Here is a 17,748-nt window from a genome sequence, read left to right as displayed (position 1 = left end):
TTTATTTTTATTTGAATTTAATCATGTAGTGTATACTCTTTAGGTCTGTCTTCATTTGTTCAACATTATGTCTGTGAGCTATTTTTCTGTTTTTTATAGTAGTAGTTCTATTTCATTGCTGTATAGTATTCCATTGTCTGCCTATATTATTATCTGTTTTACTGTTGATGGGCAGCTTGTTGTTTCCAGGCTTTAGCTCTTCTGAATAAAGGTGCTATGAATATTCTTTCAGCTATTTTTTGATGGACATATGCACTTTTATTTCTTGGTTATATTTCCTGGGAGTGGAATTGCTGAGTCATAGGATAGGCATATGTTTAACTCTAATAGCACTGCCAAATAGTTTTCCAAAGTGATTTTACTGATTTTTACTTGCACCAACAATGTAGAAGAGTCTGGTTGCCCCACATACTTGCCAACACTTGATTTTGTCAGTCTTTCTAATTTTGGCCATTTCAACAGGTATACAATAGTGTTTGACTTGTAATTTTAATCTGCATGATAAGTAGAACTGAAGGATTTGTAGATCTATCCCATTACTAAAGTTTTTTTGTGTATATGTTTGTTTAGAGTCTAGAGCATGATCAAATCAGTGAGGTTTTTTATGGCAGGTGTTTTTTGCTTTTTTTTTTTTAAGTTTTATTTAAGTAATCTCAGCTCAAACTCACAACCCCAAGATCAAGAGTTGCATGATCCTCCAACTGAGCCAGCCAGGTGGCCTGGCCAGTACTTTTTAAAAATATGTTTAAAAGCTCACCAGGTGATTCTAATGTGTGCCATAAAAAAGTAAATAAATAAATAAAACTTATTGGCTATTCATATGGGACTTACTGGGACCCATCATTAAATCATTGATATATGGTGGTATTTCAATTGTTTTCTTTTTTTCTTTTAATCCAACATAGTTAACACACAGTGTTATGTTTGTGTACAATATAATGATTCAACAATCCATGTATCACCCAGAGCTCATCACAACAAGTACACTCCTTAATCCCCATCACCTATTTCACCCATCCCCCCACCTGTCTCCTTCTGGTAACCATCAGTTCTCTATAGTTGAGAGCCTGTTTCTTGGTTTGTCTTTTTTTTTTTTTTTTTTTTTTTTTTTTTGCTCGTTTGTTTTGTTTCTTACATTACACATTTGAGTGAAATCATGTAGTAGTTGCCTTTCTGTGGCTGATTTATTTTGCTTAGGATCATACTTTCTAGATCTATTCATGTTGTTATAAATCTCAATTTCATTCTTTTTTATTGCATCCATTGTATGTATGTATACCACATCTTTTTTTTTTTATTTTTTATTTTTTAACATTTATTTATTTTTGAGACAGAGAGAGACAGAGCATGAATGGGGGAGGGGCAGAGAGAGAGGGAGACACAGAATCAGAAGCAGGCTCCAGGCTCTGAGCCATCAGCCCAGAGCCCGATGCGGGGCTCAAACTCACGGACCGCGAGATCGTGACCTGAGACGAAGTCGGACGCTCAACCAACTGAGCCACCCAGGCGCCCCAATATACCACATCTTTATCTATTCATCTATCATTAGACATTTGTGCTGCTTCCGTAATTTGGCTATTGCAAATAATGCTGCTATAAGCATAGGGGTGCATGTATCCCTTTGAATTAGTATTCTCATATTTTGGGGGTAAACACCCTGTAGTGCGATTACTGAATCATAGGTTAGTTCTATTTTTAACTTTTTGAGGAACCTCCATACTGTTTTCCACAGTGGCTGCACCAGTTTGCATTCCTGTCAGCTGCACATGAGGGTTTCTTTTTCTTCACATCCTTACCAACACTTGTTTCTTGTGTTTTGGTTTTAGCCATTCTGACATGTGTCAGGTGGTATCTCATTGTAGTTTTGATTTGATTTGTACTTCCCTGATGATGAGTGATTTTGAGCATCAGTTCATCTGTCTGGTGGCTGTCTGGACATCTTTGGAGAAGTCTCTGTTCATGTCTTCTGCCCATTTTTTAATTGGATTATTTGGTTTTTGGGGTGTTGATTTGTGTAAGTTTTTATGTATTTTGGATACTAATCCTTTATCGGATATGTCATTTGCACCTATCTTCTCCCATTCTGTAGGTTGCCTTTTAGTTTCATTGATTATTTCCTTCACTGTGCAGAAGCTTTTTATTTTGATGTAGTCCCAGTAGTTTATTCTTTTATTTCCCTTGCCTCCAGAGACATATCTAGAACAGTGTTGCTACAGCCTATGTCAGAGACATCATGCTCTCTTCTAGGATTTTTATGGTTTCAGGTCTCACATTTAGGTCTTAATCTATTTTTTTTTTAATTTTTTAAAAAATGTTTATTTATTTTTGAGAGACAGAGACAGAACGTGAGCGGGGGAGGGGCAGAGAGGGAGAGGGAGACACAGAATCTGAAGCAGGCTCCAGGCTCTGAGCTGTCAGCACAGAGCCCACCGCGGGGCTCAAACCCACAAACCACAAGATCATGACCTGAGCCGAAGTCCTATGCTCAACCGACTGAGCCACCTAGGCGCCCCTCCTTGATTTTTGATGTTTATTATTATTTCCTTCCTATTGCTTGCTTTGAATTTAATTTGCTCCTTTTTTTATTTTCTTAAGGTACAACCTTAGATCATTGGTTTAAGATCTTCTATTCAAATGTAAGCATGTAAAGCTATAATTGCTCTCTAAGCATTGATTTAGGAGCATCACACGACCATTGTTGTTTTTCTTATCATTTCAGTTCAACATATTTTCTTTCATAATTTCTTCTTTGTCCCACTAATTACTTAGATGTGTTATTTAATTTCCGAATTTTGGCGAGGGGGCAGTTCATGGATATCTTTTTATGATTGATTGTAAATTAATTCCCCTGTGTTCAGAGTACATACTCTGTATGGTTTTAGTATTTTAAAATTTAATTTATTGAGGCTTGTTTATGCCCCCAAATATGATGTTTTGCTAAACATGTCATGTTCATGTGAAAATAATGTATATCCTGCCATTACTGAGTCTACTATAAGTAGTAGACAAGGTGGCTGATAGTGTTCAGATCTTCTGTGTCTATGCAAATTTTCTTTGTCTAGTTCTTTTAATTGCTATGAGAGTAGTGGTAAAATCTCTAATTGTGATTATGGACTTGTGTTTCTCCCTTAAATTCTGTCAGTGTTTGTTTCATTTATTTTGAAGCTCTGTTATTGGGACCAACATACACATTTCTGATTGTTATATATCCCTGATGAACTGGTCCTTTTATCATTATGAGATGTCCCTCTTAGCTCTGGTAATGAAGAGAAGGCTTTCTTCATATCTGTTTTAGTCAGGTATTAATAAAGCTGCATTGACTTTGTAGGTCACCATCGTCTCTTGCTTAGATTATTCTGTTAGCCTCCTGATTGTTCTCTTTGCTTCTGCCTTTGCTCACTTTTGGTTTAATTCAACACAGCAGGAAAAGCATGATCCTTTTAAAACACAAGTCAGATCATTTCATTCTTATGTTCAGAACCCTAAAGTGGCTTCTTATTTCGCTGAAAATAAAATCCAAAGCTCTTATGATGGTCTCTAAAGCCACACATGTTCTTGCCACTGGCTGCCTCTTGACATTTCCTGCTCTTCTTCCCTTGCCCTCCCTCAAGCCACGTGGCCTTCTTGTCTTTGCTTGAAAAGCTGAGCTGCTTCTCACTGTCTCATCTTTGTATTTACTACTCCCTCTGTCTGGAATGCTTTCCTCCGAAATAATTGTATGGCTTTCTTCCTCACTTTATTCAGGTCTTAACAAAAATATTAAAACTTCTGAAGTTTTCCCTGATATATGTACACATATACATGCCCATTAGCACTTACAACTGTATGACATATATATTTATTTGTTTTTTCCCCTAACTAGAATGTAAGGTTTATGAGGGTGGAGAGTCTTGTCTGTTTTGTTCACCATTTCTATCCTGTGTCCCGTGTCCTGTTTGAAATTGTACCTGGCACATTAGAGAGCTCAATAAGTTAGTTGAACCCGTGAGTATATGAATGAGTAATCACCATTCTAACCAATTTGCTTTACTTGCAGTTTCTAGACTATACCAACTTCTTTTCCACTATGCTCCTATTATTCCGTCTATTTAGAATTTTTTCTTTACTGTGTCCCCCTCTGTTACCCCACAAGATCCAGCTTAGATACCACTTCTGATTCCCTCTTGGTGTTCACCACATTGTTAAGTGCTTCCTTCTGGTGTTCACCACATTGTATTATAATTATTTCCTAAATATACAATACACTTTAAATTTCTGTAAGCCCAAGACCTTATTTCTATTTTTATTTTATCCCTTGCACATTGCCTAGAAGATAGTAAATACTTGTTGAATCACCAGCTGTTTCTAGGAGGAAGAGGAGTAAGAACTTTCTTACAGCTTGAAAAAGTGATGACTATTTAGATAGCTAGATCTTGGTCATGAAGATTGGATTAGAAGCCAAAGAACCTAGTGTCTCTTATTTGCAAGAAGCAGACACTTAACTCTAGCAGCCACAAATAATCCAGGTGTATTGTAAGAATGTAGTAGTAGTGAGGAAAATAGGAATCTCAAAAGAATCCAAGATGACAAGAACATTCAGGATGCCAGTGGAAAAAGGAATGTCTTTTCAAGAGATGATGCTGGGAAAACTGGATTATCCGCATGCAAAAGAATGAAGTTGGACACTTATACACAGAGTAGCTCAAAATGGATCAAAGATCTAAATGTAAGACCTAAAACCATATAACTCTTAAAAAGAAAACCTTCATGACATTGGATTTGGCAAATTTTTCCTGAATATGGTACCAGAAGCACTGGAGACAAAAGTAAAAATAGACAAATTGACTACATCAAAACTGGAAATTTCTATGCATCAAAGGATACAATGAACAAAGTGGAAAGGCAGCCTATGGAATGGGAGAAAATATTGGCAAACCATATATCTGATGTGGTTAATACCAGAATATAGAAAGAACTCCTGTAACTCAAAATAAAAACACACCCCGATTAAAAAACTGAGCAAAGGACTTAAAAAGACATTTCTCCAAACATGATATGCACATGGCCAACAAGCATCTGAAAAGGTGCTTGATAGCACTAATCAGAGAAATGTAAGTCAAAACCACAATGAGGTGTTGCCTCTTAGTTATTAGGATAGTTACAACCAAAAAACTGGTAAATAGTGCTGGTGAATATATGAAGTAATTGGAACTTTTGTGTACCGTTGGCGGGAATATAAAATGACACAACTATTATGGAAAACAGTATGCTGTTTCTTCCAGAATTTAAACATAGAATTACCATATGATCTAGTAATCCCACTTCTGGGTATATTTCCAAAAGAATTGAAAACAGAACCTTGAAGAGATACCTACATACCCGTGTTTATAGACTCATTGTTCACAATAGCCAAGAGGTAGAAGCAACCTAAGCGTCCATTGTTGAATGAATGGATAAATAAAATGTGGTGTATACATACAATGGGATATTCATCTTTAAAAAGGAAAAATTCTGGTGCATGTTACAATCTAGATGAATCTTGACATTGTGCTAAATGAAATAGGCCAGTCACAAAGTCAAATACTATATGATTTCATTGATACGAGGTATCCAGAGTAGTCACATTCACAGAAACAGAAAGTAGGATGATACTTGCCAAGGGCTTGGGGGAGAGGGGAATGGAGAGTTGTTGTTTAATGTGTGTAGAGTTTCAGTTTTGTAAGATGAAGAAGTTCTGGAGATTGGTTGTACAACAGTGTGAATACATTTAATAGTACTGAACTATACACTTAGAAATGGTTAAGATGGTAAATTTTATGGTATGTGTTTTTATCACAATTCTGTCTGTCTATCTATGTATCTATTTATATATGTATGTATGTGTGTATTTATTTATTTTCCTTTGGGGGAGTTTATTTCCCGGTTAGAAAAGGAGCAGGGTCAGGTTCTTGGGCATTCTAGGCTCAGGCCTGACAGGGGAGGTAAGGGGAGGGGGAGGCACAGGGGTGGGCTCCCACTGTGTCCACTTGGTCCCACAGTTGTCCTGGCTGGATCCGGAGAGGGCATGTCAGGGACAGTGGCACCAAGCCTGGGGCAGAGGTGGCAGGCCAGGGGGCCCAGAGGATGGCACATATGGAGACACTGACAGGCCAGGCACACGACTCCAGGCTGGCAGGCCCAGGTGGGATAAGTAAGGCTCGGCCACTGACCTTGTCCAGAGGGGGCTGTCTGCTGGGACCATGGGCTCCGGCACTGCCCGCTGGGACAGAGAAAGCAGGGGCGTCAGGACACCTGGCCTCCTAGGTTAGAATGGAGACTACTTCAGTTTTGGCAGTTTGGCTTTCCCCAAGCCCCTGGAGCCGTCCCCACAGCCCTGGCTCAGGGAGGGGGCTGGCTAATCCCCGGCAGGCAGGAGAGCAACAGCAGCACATCCCACACACCTCCCCAGGGCCTCAGGAATTGCCGATGGGGCTGGGACGGGGGAGATCATGTGCTCATGCGGACATAGGAAGTTAGAGGTTAGTGACGGCCCCCACAGCACATGTTCTACATGTTAAGGCATCATGGTTAGATGGTTACTAACAGTGTTGGATTAATTGACTGGACACAGGTGAAAGCTGGAAGGTGGCTGGCCCCCAGGAAGCCTCCAGTTATGCACCCCACCCCATTCCCACCCTGGAAGAAGAGAAAGAACAGGATTCAGGGCAACTGCAAAGGCCCACAAGGATCTGAGCACCCCATGAGATTCCCTTGGAAAAGCCGGGACCTCAGATCAGGCTAGGACAGGTAGGGGAACCTGAAGGTATGGAAGGGAAGGTGGAGACCTGGGCTGGAGGCTCCCTCTCTCCTCTACCCCCCAGCACAGGCAGAAGCAGCAAGGCGAGACCACCAAGGAGACTTCCATTCCTTTTTGATGGTAAGGTTCCACTCCCAAGACAGGTGGTCAGTCTTATCGTCGTCTGTGAAGCGAGACTTGATGTTGTAGCTGTCATGAGCCAGCATACCCTTGGGCGCCTCCTCCATGGAGGCCAGAAGCTCATACTCCTCTGCCTGGGGACCATAGCTTTCCATCAGGTACCAGGTGGTCGATGTTGTCAATCTTGACGCCTTTCCTGTACGTGTGCTGGATGTATTTCATGCCGGACACAGTCTCCCAGTTCACATCTGGTATTCCATCCCCTCCTTCGGCACAAAGGACTGCTTCTTGAAGCTCTCCAGATCACTTATCAGGTCCAGCTCCAGAAGACCCAGGGCTGTACTGCACACCAGAATCAGGCGGGTCACAGCGACACTGGGGATTTTGGGGTCAGCAGACACAGCTACGCGTGGCCCAACAGGGCCTCCTTGTACTTGCGCAGACTCTCGTCATCCTTGTCCAGCTCCTGGATCTCTTGGATCCCCTTCTGGGTGGGGGGGGCTTATGGTTGACCACGTGTTCATCCTCCTCATTTTCAGCCGCAGTCTGTGCTAGCCACTGAGCTATGGGTTCCTGCTCAGCCATGCTCACACCTAGCTGACTCGGACACTGGAGGCTTGACCACGCTGCTCTCATGCTCCCTCCTGCACAGAATCCACCACAATTTTAAAAAAAGAATCTAAGAACAGAAGATTTTCATAAGGTCATACTTCAGAAAGGAAGAACTGGACACAGATAACATTGTCAATAAACTTTGACAAGCTTGATTAACACTTGTGAGCTAGAGTTTGGGAATGTTTAAGCTGTGACCTGTCATCTGCATAATTCTCCTCTTTGCTTTTCTTTTCCACTCATTTGTTTTCCAATACCCCCATTGACAAATTCTCTCAGCATCCCTTATTTACCCTTCAGAAAGAGTCTGATTAGCTCAGGACATTTCTCTTTCCTCTATTGGGCAATACTTTTCTAACCGGCCCTTCTCTTAGCTTGTGACCTGTGGATCAGCCAGCCTGTGTCAGGGGCTCTTCTTTGTTTCAATTACTAGGCACCCCTTAATTGGGGACTATGAAAGAAACAGTTTCTCTTAGTAGAGACCAGTGAATTTCTGTAAATTTATGCATAAAGTAGCCAGATATCCCCTAAACAAGACATTTCAAGTTCTTTTAAAATAGATACTATTTTCGGGCACCTGGGTGGCTCAATCTGTGAAGCAAGTCTGACTTCAGCTTAGGTCATGATCTTGCAGTTTGTGAGTTCCAGCTCTGCATTGGGCTGTCTGCTGTCAGCACAGATCCCACTTCAGATCCTCTGTTCCCCTTTCTCTCTGCCCTCCGCCCTGCTCACGCTCTCTGTCTGTCTCTCTCAAAAATAAATAAAATACTTAAAAAAAAAAATAGAATAGGTACTACCTTAGTAATAAGGAGCTCTCTCCTTTTCTCCACCATCATGGTGCAGCTGACCGTTCCTCACCAGGTCTTCTCACAAGACTTTCAGGAACAGGCAATTCCTTGCCAAGAAATAAAAGCAGAATTGTCCCATCCGCCTGTGGATTCAGATGAAAACTGGTAATAAAATCAGGTACAACTCCAAACGGTGGCATTGGAGAAGAACCAAGCTGGGTCTATAAGGGATCGCACGTGAGATGGCACACATATTTATGCTGCCTGAAGGTCATGTGTTCTGTCCCATCCTTCTGTAAACCTCCCTACTACCTGAACAGCAGATGTTTTATCAGGGAAATGATTTTTCTCTGTTACTATGCTTCTATACCATAGGTTGGTTCAGTTATAAATATGTGAGACCTTTCGACTGAAAAAAAAAATAGAACAGTAATAAGGAGGATATAGTGGATGCTGTGATGCGTAGCCCATTTACTCCCTTTGGAACTAAAGCCCTCATTCCAAGAGTATTGCTTGCTGAGGGCTCATAGCTGAGTCTTCCCAGGAATTGCCTCTCCCAATGACAGTTGCCTTGTCCATGGTTATACCCCTAGAGGATAGCCTGCACCTAATGATCAGTGGTAGAGATGTGGGGGTACAAGGGCCTGGCTGCCTTGCCTTAATTTGGACAACTGTAAAGAGCCATCTCAGCTTCAGCGCTCCCTATGGTATTGGCCAACACATATAATGTTACAATAACGTTGCTATTTTATCCAGTCTTACTGGCCTCTACTGAAGTACTTTACTGGAGATCTCTCCAGTACTTGTCTGAATGCAAACTTCTCTCTCACATCTATTTCAGAGACTCTTTCCCTTGGAATCCCCTCTAAAGTGGAGGAGTTTTGTTTTCCCTTTTTAAACTTTTGGAATCTTCTCTAATTTATTTTTCCCTTTACTTGCAAGCCTTAAGTAAGATTTAGTTTTACTGATTCCTCACTTGTTTGAAATCTGTGATAAGATGAACTCTGAAATAAGACTTTTTAAAAAAAATCAGTATTTGGGGGGGGCGGCACCTAGGTGGCACAGTCAGTTGAGCCTCTCTTGATTTTGGCTCAGGTCATGATGCGAGGGTCATGGGATTGAGCCCCATATTGGGCTCCGTGCAGAGCATGGATCCTGCTTGGGATTTTGTCTCTATCTCTAAAATAAAATAATTAAAAATAAATTTAAAAATGAGTAGTTTTTATAATATATTTAGGAATGCAAGGAAATAAGTTTTTTGGTAAATGTTTTAATGTTTAATTAAATGATTAATGTTTAAATGTGTAAGGATTTTGCATTATTTTGAAAGTTCTTTTTTCATTGGCCTAACCAAATAGTATTTCAGTTTGACATTTTAGTCTTTCATTATAACTGTCTCAAAATAATTAAAGTGCACTAATTTTGAAATATTGATAATTAACTTTTTTTTCTATTCCACACATTTCCCCCTGGTTTGTTGTACTACAGTGATATCCACAAGAAGTAACAAATGTGTTATTCTGTACTCCTTGGGTGGGGCAAAGGAGAGAGTGGATGTGGAACACAAATGCATAATGATTATTTTAACACCTTCCCAACTACAAATCTGACTTTTGGTGTAACTCATGGCACTCCTTGCCGTTCAAAAAACATTTATTGAGGGGCGCCTGGGTGGCGCAGTCGGTTAAGCGTCCGACTTCAGCCAGGTCACGATCTCGCGGTCCGTGAGTTCGAGCCCCGCGTCAGGCTCTGGGCTGATGGCTCGGAGCCTGGAGCCTGTTTCCGATTCTGTGTCTCCCTCTCTCTCTGCCCCTCCCCCGTTCATGCTCTGTCTCTCTCTGTCCCAAAAATAAATAAAAAACGTTGAAAAAAAATTAAAAAAAAAAAACATTTATTGAGAACCTTTTGCTTGCCAAATTCTGGGCTAATCTCTGAGCACACAGATATGGCTAAGAGTGTCTCCATCCTCAAGGACCTTACTTTATTCACTCAGATCTTTGTTCTTTTGCCCTAGGAATACAAACAGGGATACAAGGATGTAGAGATAGTCCATTTTTGTGCCAGATAGTATAAACATTATAAGGTATAAGATTTATCCTGATAAAAAGGTTTGTATAACGAGTAGAATGTAACATAAATGAGGATCTACGGGAAGCAGAACATTTCTGGAGCTGCCAAGAAATAGAGATTTGGCCTAGAATGACCCTAGGATTTATGTTACCCGTAACTATTCCGGTAGGTTTGGTATTAGAGGGTCCTAAAGAAAGAGGGCACACGCTTACTGTTCTAGGTATTTATTAGAGTCTAGTTGGGCTCCCAAACTAAATCAGTGGTGCTTTTCCCCAGAGCAGTGACTACCTTATTTGTTTTTTATATTCTCTAGAATTTAGTAAGAATGCCTTCACTAAATGTTGGGTAAATTTGTCTACACCAGTGTTTTTCAAAGTGTGGCTTGGAGGCCCTAGAGGTCCCCAGGAATATTCCAGGGAGTCTACAAGGTAAAACTTTGAAACGTTACTAAGAAGACATTTGAATTGTTTGCATTTTTCATTGTTGTGTCGTTTGCACTGATGGTGCACAAGAATAGGTAAATAAAACTGCTGGTGTCTTAGCAGGAATCAAGGTGGTTGTCCCAAGCTGTAGGAGTAGTCATATTCTAGACCATTATGTACTTGCATTTAAAAAAATTTCCAGGGCACCTAGGTGGCTCAGTCAGTTAAGCGTCCGACTTCGGCGCAGGTCATGATCTCACGGTTTGTGAGTTCGAGCCCCATGTCGGGCTCTGTGCTGACAGCTCAGAGCCTGGAGCATCTTCAGATTCTGTGTTTCTCTTTGTGTCTCTCTGCCCCTCCCCTACTGACACTCTGTCTCTCAAAAATAAATAAACATTAAAAAAAATTTTTTTTTAATTACCAACTTCACTTAAGAATGTCTAGTGAAGCAGTAAAAGTTTTCAATCTTATTAAGCCTTTTTAACATTCTGTGGGACAAAATGGGAAGTATGTATAAAGCACTCTTGCTGCATGACAAGGGTAGCTGAACTAACTGCAGCAGCAAACTGTGGCTATATTCAGACTTGGTTATTTAGGAGAGACATACTTTTGGAAAACCTGTTACTGTAAGTAAAATAATGGACATTATTTTTTGCCAGCGGTCAAATTCAAGTTTTCCAGCAAAAATTAGAATTTTGGAAAATTTGAATCCAAAGACTGTTTTTGATAAAAATCAGATATAAAAGTAAGACTTTTTATTATATAAGGAACTGTGTCAATATTTGGATGATATGTGTAAGTCATCAAACCAGTGTTTTCTAAATGACCAATGCACGATGTTACCCAATCATGCATATGTGAAAGACACATTCAAAGTACAGGGTAGACCGATGGATTTTAATGCTGTAGATTATGAAAGATGTTCATCATTATGGTATCATGCTTTTATATTCCACATTGTAGTTAACTTTTAAGACAGGACCACTTGCTAGGGCGCCTGGGTGGCTCAGTCGGTTAAGCGTCTGACCTTGGCTCAGGTCATGATCTCATGGCTTGTGGATTGGAGCCCCGCATTGGGCTCGGTGCTGATAGCTCAGAGCCTGGAGCCTACTTTGGATTCTGTGTCTCCCTCTGTCTCTGCCCCTCCCCTGCTCTCACTTTGTCTCTCTTTTTCTCTCCTTCTCTCTCAAAATAAATAAACATAATAATAATAAATTTTTTTTTAAAAATTGACCCTTGTCAAGTTTTGATATAGTATCAAAAAAGTATATCCACAATTATTTGAAAAGACAGTAGCCACATAAGCCATATTTTCTTCATATACTTCTACCAAAACAACATATTGCAACAGATTGAATGTGGGAATAGATAGAAGAGTCCAGCTGTCTTCTCATAAAGGCAGAACAATTCAGAAATTTGCAAAACCATGTAACAGTGCTACTGTTCTAAGATTTTGTTGCTTTAAGTATAATTATTTTCATATTAAGAATTTATGTTAACATGTGTATATAATTATTACTTTTTTTTTTTTTTTTTTTTTTTTTTAGAGAGAGAGAAAGAGTGCAAGCTGGGGAGAGGGGTAGAGGGAGAGAAAGAGAGAGGGAGAGAGAATTCTAAGCAGGCTCCATCTTGGCACAGAGCCTAACGCAGAGCTCAGTCCCACAACGCCAGGATCATGACCTGAGCTGAAATCAGGATTTGGATGCTCAACCAACTGAGCCATCCAGGCACCCCTGTATTATTACTTTAAAATGATTAATAATTAGCTTTTTTTTTTTTTTAATTTTTTTTTTCAACGTTTATTTATTTTTGGGACAGAGAGAGACAGAGCATGAACGGGGGAGGGGCAGAGAGAGAGGGAGACACAGAATTGGAAACAGGCTCCAGGCTCCGAGCCATCAGCCCAGAGCCTGACGCGGGGCTCGAACTCCCGGACCGTGAGATCGTGACCTGGCTGAAGTTGGACGCTTAACCGACTGCGCCACCCAGGCGCCCCAATAATTAGCTTTTTTAATTTACAGCATTACTTTCTAATACAGTAAACATTGATAGATAGAACCCATATAAATAAAAGCTTTTGGGGATACTTAATGATTTTTAAGAATGTAAATGGGTCTAGGGATGCCTGAGTGGTTCAGTCAGTTGAGTATCCGACTTTGGCTCAGGTCATGATCTCACGTATTAAGGGTTCAAGCTCCTTAAGTCAGAGGCTGTGCTGACAGCTCAGAGCCTGGAGCCTGCGTCAGATCTGTCTCCCTTTCTCTCTCTCTCTCTCTCTCTGCCCCTCCCCTGCTTGCTCTCTCTCTCTCTCTCAAAAATAAACATTAAAATAAAAAGAAGAAGAATGTAAAGGTGTCTTGAGCCCAAAAAGTTTGAGAATTGCTGATCTGTATAGTGTTATCAATAGATTCGTTTAAGTCCTACCTTATATATTTGACAGTATCTTCTTCTCACATACTTAATGATATACACACTATATGAAAAGTACTGTTGGGTGTCATTCAGTATTTTAATTAGGCCTTTTTATATTTCATGGAAGTAGAGACTAGACCACAAACCAATTTGCATTCATACTTGCTTTTAGTAGTATAACTTAACTAATTATAAAAGTTCAGTGCAATTTTTTTTTTTAAGTTTTCTGGCCTTTGTGTGCCTGGGTGGCTCAGTCAGTTAGGCGTCTGACTCTTGATCTCAGATCAGGTCTTGATCTTGGGGTCGTGAGTTCAAGCCCTGTCTTGGGCTCTGCGCTGAGTGTGAAGCCTACTTAAAAAAAAATAAAAGTGTTTTTTTTTCTTAAATAAAGTTTTCTGGCTTTGAACCTTTCCTTAACCCCTTAAAAATTAGTAATGCACGAGCTAGATATGACAACACTCTCTTAGTTATTTTAATCTTAAAAACAATACTTTCAGAGAAAACCAAAGAACCTCTTATGCTCTTGGCAGTAAGATTCAGTTCTGTAAATTAAACACACACACACATTTTAGTTATTTGGTTTGGTTTTGGTAATTCTGTGCAGTGCAGAATCAGGGGTAGCAGGATTCAGGTCTGAGTGTTAGAACATACAATGTTAGGTATCAATTGTGTACCTAACATGTATTTTATTCTAGTGGGCACTGTTGTTGTAAGTGTGAGTGTATGTGCATGTAATGCTTTTAAAGCCATTACTGGTTTAAAAGGGAAGGGAGGCAAGGAGAAGAGAGGGATGAGGGATACCTGTTCTCTGTGAAAAGTGGAATCAATGGTTTAGTTATTTACTCTGAAGTTTTTAAAGTGAGGGAAACTAGATCATTTTTAAGACCCTTTACAGGTATAAAATTCTCATTTTATCTTGTAGCCACGCATGTTTCTTAAATCACATAGGATTGGAGCAAAAAAAGTTTTTATTAACCAGAATTGACTTTCTGTTACCGATTAACTATATTTAAGTTCCTGAAAGAAATTTATATTTTATAGAAAATGTGCTTATAAAATTAAGGAATGTATTTTTAAACATTATTTGACTGTTAGAACAGTAAAGCCAGAATGTAAAATTTTAATTCTCCTAGTGTACAGATTTAAACATTTTGTTGTATCCGGGAAACTCTTTAAACAAAAGCTGGCTGAGAAGCCCATTATGTACAACAGGAAAAGTAGAGTTGCTGTAGTTGAATTAATAATGAAGTGTGGCTTTCTGTGATATTTTTTTCAGTTGTTACTGGTAGCCTTATCATAATACTATTTATGAGGCAATTTATTATTGCCCCCTGGGATCTGCAAGTAACTTGTTCTTAAATAAGAAGTTTAAGTTGACTCCAGTTTTAAAAGCCGGATACATTTTTATTATATTAATATCATATTTATTATGTGTTAGGTAGGTTGCAATTATTTTTTTTAATGCTATAATGATGGCTTTTAAGTGCTATAAACATTAACAATCTTTTGAATATTTGCCTCTTATGATTTGGTGCTATTTACAGCTGTTTCTTGTTTTGTTTTGTTTTGTTTTGTTTTGTTTTGTTTTGTTTTGTTTTAGGAGTCTAGCATGGCTCAAGAATCTCCCAAAAATTCAGCAGCAGAAATTCCAGTGACTAGTAATGGAGAAGTTGATGACTCTCATGAACGTGGCTTTAATAGGGTAAGAATATTTTCCTTTCTGTTGATACAGAGGACCACGATAAGCCTATCAGATGAAAGTAATAGAATTTAATTTACGAATATTTTCTTAGATTGGCTGAAGTGTTAGGAACCTAATGTTACGACATAGGGGTGACTAGGTGGGTTATGTTCGTGATTTGTCAAGGTTAAGCTCCTAGCCAGTAAGCATTCATGCCTTGATGTTATCATCAGTAGTTCTGTTACATGACTGGAACAAAGTATATCTGATGATTTTGGTATATGACTTTATGAAACTATTTAATATTTGTGATAAGAAAAAATACTAACTATAGATTACCCTTTCAAAAATTGGCAGTAATCTCTTTTCTGTGTGTCTTTAGTACATATTTCCTTAGTAGGCTTCTCCTGACTTTGCCATTTACTTTCTAAAGTGGCATACTTGACTTGATGGAAAATGAAAGTTGCAGTGCTTTCAGTTTTGATCTGCCTCTCATTTGAAATTGAAATTTAATGCATTTTAATGGAAACACCATGGGTTTGAAGATAACTTGGGTGCACATTTTAGCTATGTCATTTCTAGCAGTGTAACCTTGGGCAGGTGTTTAATCTCTTCTAGTTTTTGTTTTATGATCTCTATAAATGAGAATCTTACTTTCATGGGGATATTGATATTAAATGAGATAAAAGAAATAATATGCCTAGGATAGTCCTAGAAATGGTAGTGATGGTTATTATTTCTGGATATTTTTACAATAAATACCCCTTTTTAATGACATTTGATACGTGTACAACTTTAAAAATATAATGTTCATATTTTTGAAAAAGGAATAGTTGAAAGAAATGGATTATTTTATAGGTTTTTTTAATTTAATTTTTTTAAAATAAATTTCTTTAATGTTTATTTATTTTTGAGAGACAGAGAGAGACTGAGCATGAGCCGGGAAAGAGACAGAGAGAGAGGGAGACAACAGAACCCGAAGCAGGCTCTGGGCTCTGAGCTGTCAGCACAGAGCCCGATGTGGGGCTTGAACCCCCAGACTGCAAGATCATGACCTGAGCCGAAGTCACACTCAACCTACCGAGCCACCCAGGCGCCCCAAATTATTTTATAGTTTAAATAGGACTCTTTCATATGCTGAAGAATAAAATCCTTTATTTTAACATAATTTGACATTTTGGGTCAGATAAATTCCTTGTTGTAGAGGATTGGCCTCTGCATATGTAGGATGGTTAGCGGCATCCCTGGCCTCTTCCTCCTGTTGTGACAAGCAAAAATGTCTCCAGACATTGCCAAATGATCCCTGGTGTGAAGAGAAACTCACCTCTGGTTGAGAACCACTGTTTTAGATTGTTTTAATTGATTTTAGTAAATTCCACTGAATTTCACTTATTTTTGCCTTCACATTTTTTGGGAAGGAACGAATGTGTCTTCAAACTTGAGGGTTATTTTAATTGTGAGTGCTTTAATTTGGTGTCTGTGTACCTGTGGCCTTAAAATAGAGGAACTCACAGAATAGAGACTCTTTAAATTCTGGGCACACAAAGGAAATTTTCACTTCAGGTTTTAGTCTTTCTTGTGTTGGAAAGTACTAAGACACACCTGCATAATAAGCTAATCACGTTACCATCATTAGACTCTAGCAATTACTTTATAAACTTCTGTTAATTCAAGTAACTCATTATACCAAGATTTTAGTTAATGATTGCTTCATTTTATTTTTGGTAACAGTCCTTTTGCAAATTTATTCTGCAGATAGTTATCAAGTATCTGCTGTGTATCGAGTATCTGCTGTGTATCATACTGTGGATATGGTAGTGAATACAAATGACAAAAATACTGCCATCAGGGAGTTGATGTTCTAATAGACAGTCTAATGACTTTAGTCCAAGAAAATGCAGTACATACAAATGCTGCATTGTTTTGGATATTCACCTGCCACCTTAAGCCTGTTTCTTTTTCTTTTCTGTTGGTTTTGTTCTCTTTTGAGCTACCACTTACGCACAGTAAAACACAGATGTTAAGTATACAGCTCAATGGAAGCACCACACACATCAAGATGTAGAACATTTCCAGGACTTTAACTGGCTCTGTCTTGCCCCCTTCAAGGCAGTACACTGCCCTGTCTCCCAAAATAATCACTGCTACTCTGACTTTATCATCACAGATTGCTTTGGACTATTCCTGAACTACAAATAAATGGAATCTTACAGTATGTACTCTTTTTTGACTGGCTTCACCCAGTGTTATTCCTGTGAAGTTTATTCAGTACTGTTGTTTGTGGCAGTATTTCATTCTTTTTCACTGTGCTGTAGTTTTTCATTCTGTTAATATGTCACAATTTTGTATATCCATTCTTCAGTTGATGGATACCTAGGTTTCCAGTCTGTGGCTATTATGAATAAAGCTGTCGTGACCATTCTGGTGCAAGTCTTTTGGTGTACGTAATCACCTATTTCTATTGGGTATATACCCTAGTGTGGAATTGCTAGATACATGATGTTTGGCTTTGGTAGATATTGTCAACTAATTTTCCAAAGTGGTTCCAGGAGCAGGTAAGAGTTCTAGTTATTACACATCCTTACCAATTCTTAGTATTGTCATGCCTTTTAATTTTAGTGATTCTGGTGGAAGCATAATATTCATCTCTCTAATGACTAATGATGTTAAGCGTATTTTCATATTCTTATTGATCATTTGGATATTATCTTGCATGAAGTCCTTTTTCAAGCCTTTTGCCCATTTTTCTATTGGGCGTGTGCCTTTTTCTAATTTTTTTACAGGAGTTCTTTATTCTGGATATAAGTCATTTGTTTGGATATGTGTATTTCACATATTTTGTTCTAGTCAGTAGCTTGCTTTTGTACT

General features: G+C 39.0%; 1 protein-coding gene and 2 pseudogenes across 5 annotated transcripts in view; 2 read left to right on the top strand and 1 right to left on the bottom strand.

Annotated features, from left to right (window-relative positions):
* ARFIP1 (ADP ribosylation factor interacting protein 1) overlaps positions 1-17,748 on the top strand; it is a 122,850-nt gene that overhangs the window by 28,587 nt on the left and 76,515 nt on the right. For all 5 annotated transcript variants that reach the window (XM_030312911.2, XM_030312906.2, XM_030312909.2 and 2 more), the window contains one exon: positions 14,800-14,901. In XM_030312911.2, coding sequence (XP_030168771.1) covers positions 14,800-14,901 — 102 coding nt within the window. The remainder of the gene's footprint in view (positions 1-14,799; positions 14,902-17,748) is intronic.
* On the bottom strand, positions 6,796-7,574 carry LOC115512161 (annotated as a pseudogene).
* LOC115511669 lies at positions 7,961-9,350 on the top strand (annotated as a pseudogene).

The sequence above is a fragment of the Lynx canadensis genome, chromosome B1 (genome assembly GCF_007474595.2).
Source record: "Lynx canadensis isolate LIC74 chromosome B1, mLynCan4.pri.v2, whole genome shotgun sequence".
Lineage (NCBI taxonomy): Eukaryota > Metazoa > Chordata > Mammalia > Carnivora > Felidae > Lynx > Lynx canadensis.
The sequence above is the reverse complement of the archived record's forward strand: the minus strand, read 5'-3'. Positions and strand labels throughout refer to the sequence as shown.